Raw genomic sequence first — 8,554 nt, forward strand, 5'->3', positions numbered from 1 at the left:
TGTCTTTATGGATTTACGTGTACGTAATAATAATAATAAAAGTAATAAATAAATAATAATAATGTAATATTATATTAACAATAACGCAGATATTAACGTGTTGCTTAAGTGCTATATTATAGGCTATCTTCGTGAAATTTCAGCCTTATCGTTACCGCATCGGGTAAGCGTTGTTAAAAAAAAAAAAAAAAAAAAAAGGAGTCCCAAGTCACCAAAAACCAGAGAGAGGGAGAGGAAGACTAAGTACGAATATGTAGGTAATAAACGCTGAAACAGGTTTGATTATCTTTGACTAAATTTTCGGCGTATCGCCTGTGCGTTCGCCTTCTGCGCAGGCCTGAGCTGAAGTTTCTTACGACGGAGCACAACTCCACGAGGAGGTTGTGTGTATTACGGAACAAACGGAAAGCGTGACGCAAGCGGTGTATTATCCGCTGTAAGACAATATCGGTATCGATAGTACTCCATCGTGCGGATAGCCTCTACGGAAAAAAAAAAACAATTGACCTAAAAGTGATTTGAGAAAATTTCTCGAAGACCAATTCTGCCGGAAAATTTCGATAGTCCTTTCGTAGAAAGTACTCCGTATTTTGCGTTCGATCCGCTCTGTTACAATGTGTATTCTGAGCGCCGAAAAATATAGAAAAATACTGTCAGTTAATGGCCAAAGACATTAAGAAAAAAAAAAAAAAAGTACAAACAAAACTTGTGCACTATGAGCTTCAATGTATGAAGTCTTAACGTTTACCGTTCCGAAACTCGTTAGATTTTCTGATCGTTCGCATCGTGCGCATAGACATACGTTATGAATATATTTTTGATTATTCAGCTGATTCAGCTAATTTTCGTAAACAGTGTTAGTATTTTTCCCGCGAAAGAATTTCTGTTTCTAGTTGGTAAGCAAGGAATTTGAAGTGTCAAGTCACGAATAAACAAAAATACAGTGAAATTTCCATCGATGCGCACTGAAAACACGCCTCCTCCCGTTATCATCAACAATGACGTCACATAAAAAAAATAGTCGCAAAAGTGTATAGAATAACGGTTGCTCGACATAATCCGATCGATGGATGAGCCGGTATTGCAAAGCCGGTCCTCAATGGGAGTGAATGAAACGTGAAAAGACTGGTTCGATGCTACGGCCGGGTTTCGGTCGGGCAAACGTTCGGGCTTTATCGCAGCTTGATGCACGCGCTTACGGCTAATTCCTCGACTCGGCAACCTCGAGGACGGGATTGATAACCCGGTCGTCGCTCGTCCTCCGACGACCTCCAACGACGTCTCCGACGACGGCAGGGAGGCGCTTGCGAGAACCGGTTTCGGCGCGAGTGTATATCGGATCGCTCGCCAACCGTCCCTATGAGTAGAAGCACGTCCTCGAGGACTTCTTCGTCTGCTCGGCGTTGCAGAAGGACTTCTTGCTGCGCGCTGAGAAGGGCCTGAGACGCATGAAGAGATAGGCCGACATGACGCACGAGGAGAGGAGAACGGCGAGCAGCACGATGAGGGTGATCGCGAAGCCCGGGGTGGTCATGCAGATCATGGTCTCCTGACGTTGCGGGAACACCATGGTGGGTCCGTTCGGCTCGCCGGCGTTGTCGTCGATCGAGAAAGTGAGGTCGCCGGTCGAGACCACCCGGATGATCCGGTTGACGCCGACCGCCTTCTGCGGATTGTGCACGATCTCGCGGGACTTCCTCCTGCGCTCGTCGCGCGGCCGTCCCGCCGCCACCGCCGCCTGCAGGTAAGACTCCAACGGCAGCGGGATCGGCGGCGGCAGGTCGAAGCCCAGCTCGGGATGGCCGTTCGCGTGGTGATGGTGGCTCTCCAGGAGGCCCTGGCTGTCGAGGAACGGCGACGACTTCGAGCACTGCTCCGGGCACTGGTAACGGCAGATCTGTATGGTGCACTGGAAGTGCACCTCCATCGAGTCCGGGAACTTGAACGCCTGGAAGTGGGCGTAGGACAGTACCGAGGCCGAGGCGCCGAAGTTCTTGATCTTCGTGAACTTGGACATGAGCTTGGGCCGGGTGATGCAGCCGCGATGATCCACCAGCTGGATCGGCGCCCGCTTGCCGTCGTGCGCCATGCAGTTCCTCACGAGCATGTCGAACTTCGAGTCGTCGTCCTTGATCGCCAGTACCATCGTCATCGTCTGGCCGATCTTCACCAGGCCGGATACCTCGGACGCCCAGGGGCCCTTGCCCACCTGGATCTGCATCCAGCAGCCGACGTTGTCGCCGGCGAAGTCCGCGCGCACCACGTCGAGCATGTCGACCGGGAACGGCCGGAAGGTGACCGACTTCTCGTAGAGATCGTGCCAGGTGCAGCGGAGCTTGCGCGCCTGGTCCCACACCTCCTGCACCTGCGGGTCGTACTGCACCACGATGATGTTCTCGAAGTACGTGCCGGAGCCGGACTCGGCACCGTAGCCGTACAGCTCGTTCTGCGTGTTGCCGGCGGTGCCGCACGCGTGTATGCTGATCTCGAAGTTGATGGACTTGCGGCCGAGGCCCGCCGGCAGGTGTACGCAGTTCACGTTGCTGTAGTGGCCCTTGCTGAAGACGATGCCGTAGAACGGCTTGTCGAAGCCCAGGTAGACCTTCATCAGGCTCTTCTCGCACTTCACGTCGAGCGACACGATCTTCGGCATGTCGGGGGTCGGCGCCGGCCACGGCTCGACGCCGTCCCCGGTGCCGGTCGCGTAGATCTTGTCCATGGCCTCCGGCGGCGTCTTCGAAGGCGGCAACGGCGGCGGCGGGCCGTGATAAGCGACGTTGTGGTGCGGACGCGGTATGCTGAGCGCCCCTCGACCCGGCGGTAACAGAGGGTGACCCCGGAGCCCGGACCCCGGCTTGTAGTGATTCCCGGCCGCATCATTGTCCCCCAGGCTCTCCAACGTCAATTGCTCCGAATTGTTCAGCTCGTTGTCCTGACGATTCAGCGCGGAGTTGTCGTTCCGAGTGTCCTCCCCCGGAATCGCTTCCACGACTTCGACCACCTCCTCGGCGCGAGCCAGCTGCAAGAATACGAATGCGTCACGCGTCGTTCGGAATATCGGCCGGGAATCCCCGGGATAGCGGGGAGAAACCGCTCGTCCCGGGATTTGTGGCTGTTTCTTCGACGTTAGCGCGAAGCTCGTGCGACTGGAATAGATTCGCGTTTCCAACTCCGGCGGAAGGAACGGTGCGATTCTTCGATTTGGGTGAATCTTTGTGAATACGTAGAATGACTTGAGATATAAGTAACGATGGAGAAAAAGCATGAAAATTACCCTATAAGCGCGTAATATTCCTAGAATATTATATTATTGAATATTGTTCAATATTAAAATAATATTCTTATAATATTCTAAGAATGTTGCGTAATGTAATCTTTTCTTTTATATTATAGGAATATTCTATTGATGTTATATGTCCACTTCACATAATATTCGTATTATAAAAATGTTCTTAGAATATTTAAAACTAAATACTTTTTTTTTAATAAAATAATAATATTAAAAAAATATATAAATAATATATATATATATATATATATATATTACGAGTAACATAAACATACGACATAAACGGAATCATCAATTTAAAGTACCTATCATCTGTCATTACGAGATTTCCAATAGCCAATCATTTCGCTATCAATCAATACGAGATTCGTTACTAGTCGCGAGAGGTTAAGAATGAGCAAGGTTCTTTCTGTTTACTTTTTTTTTTTCCGATATCAAAGCAAGGGAGTAAATTGCTGTTCAGCGACGACGACGAGCTATCCATCAGTTTTCAAGCGATATACAGGGGCGAGTCGCAGTGGCGTTTCATTCTAAAAAAAAATCTCATTCAACGGGGGAAGCTATTACAGCAGCAGGTAGTAGCGCGAAGAGGTTAAACAAAGTATATAAAAATACAAAACACACACACACACACACACGCATACACACACGGCGATTTATCAGACTCCTCCGAAACTAATTTATGACACGCCGTGATGCGATCCGACTACGTCGGCGCGACGCGGACGGTCGCGTCGGTTTAAATACTAATTTTCGCGCGCCGAAAACGAAGAAGAAGCACAGTCACGGCGCAACGGTATCCGTTTCTCACGCGCTCAATGGGGAAACCTAAGTATGTCAGGTGCGGCGGAATCGCGAGTCGAGAAACGCGGGCTCGATTCCTTCGTTCGATTATCGCCGGACAAATGGAGCGGCGGTCGAAAGAGTTATTTCCGGTGGCGCGACAGAGCGAGTACGCGGAGGAGACGGGAGGATGAAGAGGACGTCGACGGTGGTGGCGAATCGCCGACGGCGACAAACTCGTTCGAAACATTCGACGAATGCGGGACCCGCGCGGTCGATCTTCGATCGGGACGCCTCGATCGGAGAGATGGAGCCGGTAGGGGTAGGGATAAGGGGGGTTCCGTCCTCGACGAAATAGGAGCACCGATGTGTATAGAGAACTGTATAGTGGCTGATTGCGTCATGCGTGACCTTAGGGCATAACGGACCACCCGTATCTTTAGCCGCGGGTCAATCGGCCAGCGCTTCGGATACGCACACACGAGCGTGCTCGAAACTCTCTTTCTCGTTCCCTCCCTACCGCCTCCCCCTCCCTCCCTAACCGTCGGCCCGTCCGGCCGACCGTCGCGCGCGTCTCCACTTGTCCCGCGCCGGCTGGGTCTTCGCGGTGTGCGCGTCCCATAATTCGAGCGAGAGACCTACTGAATCACTCCGCGCCGCGGATCTCGGCGATCCGCGACGATGAAGACGCGCGCGCATCGTGTGCAGCCGCGGCACCTGGCAGCCCGTGAATGGCGAACCATGCGTTACGTGTCGCGCCGCGTTACGTGTCAAACACGTTCCTGCCTGCGGACGACGACGGCTCGGCGAATGTATTTAAACGTTGTTTTCACGTACAGGCGAGCGTACAACCACCATAGTGGATCTATCCATTGCGGTAATGAATTAATGCCGAGGTGATCCGTGCATTCTTCGTCGTCGTAGTCGGACGGGGAAAGCACTCCCTTAGTCCCGGTCGGACTCCGATTAAGTTAAGGGATGATTAAGGGACGAGGTCGCGACTGATACCTCTAACTTCTTCCCTTCCTTCATTTCTTCCGAGATAGCAATTTCAGTCGGTAACTCTGTAAGAGTTAGTCGTCGTTTGGCTTAATCGCAGTTCGGAGTGCAACCGGGCCTCAGTGTGTAACTGAATTTTCTGTTGTCTGCGAACCGAACGAAAACTCGGTCATAGGGACAGAAAGATTCCTGCAGGAGTTTCCACTCAGCCATTTGTCTCTCGGCCGAGTTCCCATGCGGCCGAATCTTCGTGAGAAGTTCTCAATCGCGGGAACAGAGATGTCATTTCTTGCCACCCCGAGTTTTCACCCGGTCCTCCTTCACTTGCAGAAACCGAGTTTTTCCCGTGCAATTCGACCCGAAAGCGACTATTATTTTAATAGAATTTCTCTCGGTGTAGCGTATGCGAACGTCGGAACTTATAAATGAAATCTTCTTTTTTTCGTGGGCGAAGCAACTGATTGGGCAATTTCATTTCTACTTCTGCTTTGCAAAAATGTCTACTTTTCTTTCCGTTATGTCTTATTCATACGTGAAATGCCCGCACAATGAAGTGCTAGAATAAGAATCGAAAAAATTGAAGAAGAGAAAATATGTATTACATGTATATTGGATTGAAAAAGATAAAGATCGGAAAAGTACATAATGGGTAAGAACGATAGCGATGAATATTATTATTATTATTGAGTCGAACTTAAGCGGAATAACAGAGTATGATGACAGTATAAAGCGACAGTATAAAGCGAATGCGAAGAAAAGAAATACAACAAATTCCATATCACCCACAAACAATTGCTACATAGCGGGTTAATAGTCCGTTAGCCTGCATAATTCCTACGCGATCGACACAGAGAAGGAAAGAAAGAGAGAGAGAGAGAGAATATAAGGAAAAAGCATTGTTTATTTAACGCTCTGGGAAAATTTCCCTCGAGCGTACGAATTCAGTACGTAAGAAGGTATACGTGCGGTATCGAGCCTGCAAAATTATCATTCATTATAATGGTAAATTATGCACGCAGAAACAGTGTTGAAACGCAGCTGTGTGTTAATTGTGAGAACGGATATACCCTCGAGATATGATTAATTGATCATGTAAAGGTGTCAAATTCTGAGACGCGGCCGAGAGACGCGATAAAGAAATAACAGCGTAGGAATCTGATGGGACATAAGTAAGTGACAATGCGCCGAGGTCAGCAATAAGAGAAAAAGAGACAGAAATAGGAAGAAGGGGGATAGAAGGGGGAGAGGGGGGGGGGNGGGGGGGAAGAGACAGTGTATCGTCGACGAAGAAGGAATGCACCGTTTCCCCGCGCGGTAACGACGGTTCATTCATCCCGCTCTATCTCGCGCGCGCGGCTCTTATAAGGCTAACGATAATCGTCGTGCGAGACATCGAGCGCGAAATAAAGAAGACGACGACGACGCGGACGCATCGAAAATCGTGTCGGGCCACAGGAATGCAGAACGGAAAGGGTACACCGACAATCGCACGCGCGCGAAGAAACCGGTCGTTCCGCGCGCGCGCGGGATTTTTGCGCACCACCTTGTAAGAGAGCGGCCCCGACGACGACGGCGATGAAACGTTACTTGGGAACAGTAGACGGCGGCAGCGGACGAGCCGGATCGCCACGCTCGCGCGCACCATTTCGAGACATCGACGGGGCCGGCCGGGCTGTGCGCGGAGTCGCCCTTAGCTCTGGGTCAGAGCACCGGCGGTAACGGCATTGGCCGGGCCGCTTTGGCCGCTGTGATATCTGGGTTATAATGTAGTAATTACCTACGCAGACACGCCGACCTATCCCCCGTCTCCCTCCCCGAGAGAGATCCCCCACGTTAACCGGCCGAGATCGTCCCGGACGAGATCTCCGGTCGATGCGCAGCTACCCTGCGTCGCGTACCCGCGTGTACATGTAGGTATATAGTACATACGTATGTACGTGCCGCACCGCAAATCTCACCGTCGTCATTCTTTCGTTCTTGGTGAACGAGCGATCGCTTCGGACGGACGCCGTTACTGCCTTCGATCGTCCGATCGATCGATTTGTCGGAGAGATGGGGGAGGAAGAGAGGGGAAGATCAGTGTTTATTTAACACTAAACCTACCACAGGTCAAATGACCGGTCGGTAATTTTTTCTTACAAAAGTTACTTCAGTTTTTAATAGGGCATCCCCTGAGATTTCCCCGTAGTTTCTGTCGCAATATGTAAACGAATGAATATTTGTCTTCTTTGCATTACGTATTCTTTCAAAAATCTTATTTAAACTGCTCCGGTAGGAAGGTGCACGTTAATCGTCGGTAGTTTTAGTGTTAAATCCTCTAAGGCAAATTCTTGAAAGGTATATCAGGGCTAACCACAAGTAACTTTTTTCGGTTTTCTAGTTTTTACACGGCATACTATTTTTGCACATATTTTTATTCTATGAAAACTTTATCATTCTCTGTACAACTAAGGCGGCAGAAAGATCAGCGTTCGTTGGTAAAGTTTTCAATTGTACCATCCTTTTAAACTTTAAAATGTTTGACGGAAATCAAAGTGGCAGTCAACATGTTGACATACAGCCATTGCGGTTCTTACATCTCGCAAAGTAACGAGAACAACGAAGAAATCGACGGGACCTCGTTCGAAAGAATTAATGAGAGAAACGAAAGTATATACTCACCCCCTTTAATAGGAGACAGGCTAAAACGTAGATGCGTAACTGCATACCGCGTTGGCGTCCACGATGAAACCCTACGTGTGTCACTGAAAACAGATTCGATATAGTGTCAAAACATTTCGTAATCTCGGTATCTGTCGCCTAAATACAATACAATTCGAATCTGTGGCGTCGATTTTACATACGATTGTTACATACTAAACAAATATTTGTTCGCTCCTTCTCGCTCCAAACGAGAATCCTCCGTCGGAAAAGAGAAAATACGCAACAACTGAAACGCGAAAACAAACGTTTACGATTTTGCGATACGACTCGATGTGTTTATTTATTTATTAGCAAGAAATATCATCCCAAAAATTAAGAAATAATAAAGAAAGAACAGAAAAAATATGCATATATATCTGGCAAACATCTATTAATAACATCAATGTTATAATTTCTCGCTCGACAACATAAATACAGTATAATATGCGTTGCATGTAACAATCACATTGTTATATATATATATATATATATATATATATATATATATATATGTGTAAAAGAAAGAAAGAAATGAAAAAGGATATACTATATTATAAAAGAAAAAAGGAAAGGAAATATTTTTTTCTTTCTTCTTTGATATGACACGAAAACAAACATAACACAAAAACTACTGAAATACTAAAATAATGAAGAAAATAAAAGCATTATTTCAAGATGATGTAAAATTTAGGTCGTTCCTAGTGAACACCAACTAACAATAACATAACATCGATGTTGTAATTTCCCATTCAACAATGTAACTGTTACATAATACACGCGTTATATTTCATTTGCATTGAG

At 47.9% G+C, this 8,554-nt stretch overlaps 1 protein-coding gene across 1 annotated transcript; it reads right to left on the reverse strand.

Annotated features, from left to right (window-relative positions):
- Positions 1–1,357: 1,357 nt before the first annotated feature.
- LOC106742715 lies at positions 1,358–7,808 on the reverse strand. Its single transcript, XM_014615914.1, has 2 exons — positions 7,733–7,808; positions 1,358–3,019 (listed from the first exon to the last, which is right to left on the reverse strand). Exons 1-2 carry the CDS (start codon positions 7,775–7,777, stop codon positions 1,358–1,360), a joined length of 1,707 nt encoding a protein of 568 aa, XP_014471400.1. The 5' UTR covers positions 7,778–7,808.
- Between the last annotated feature and the right edge of the window lie 746 nt (positions 7,809–8,554).

Source organism: Dinoponera quadriceps, unplaced genomic scaffold (genome assembly GCF_001313825.1).
Source record: "Dinoponera quadriceps isolate SergipeBrazil2010 unplaced genomic scaffold, ASM131382v1 scaffold589, whole genome shotgun sequence".
NCBI classification, from domain to species: domain Eukaryota; kingdom Metazoa; phylum Arthropoda; class Insecta; order Hymenoptera; family Formicidae; genus Dinoponera; species Dinoponera quadriceps.

What these genes read in the sequence shown, in the direction of transcription:
- LOC106742715 (XM_014615914.1), bottom strand. Translation starts at nt 7,777, where the DNA reads ATGCAGTTACGCATCTACGTTTTAGCCTGTCTCCTATTAAAGGGG. An exon ending in CCTGTCTCCTATTAAAGGGG is followed by an intron (nt 3,020 to 7,732) that starts GTGAGTATATAC and finishes GTATTCTTGCAG; the next exon opens with CTGGCTCGCGCCGAGGAGGT.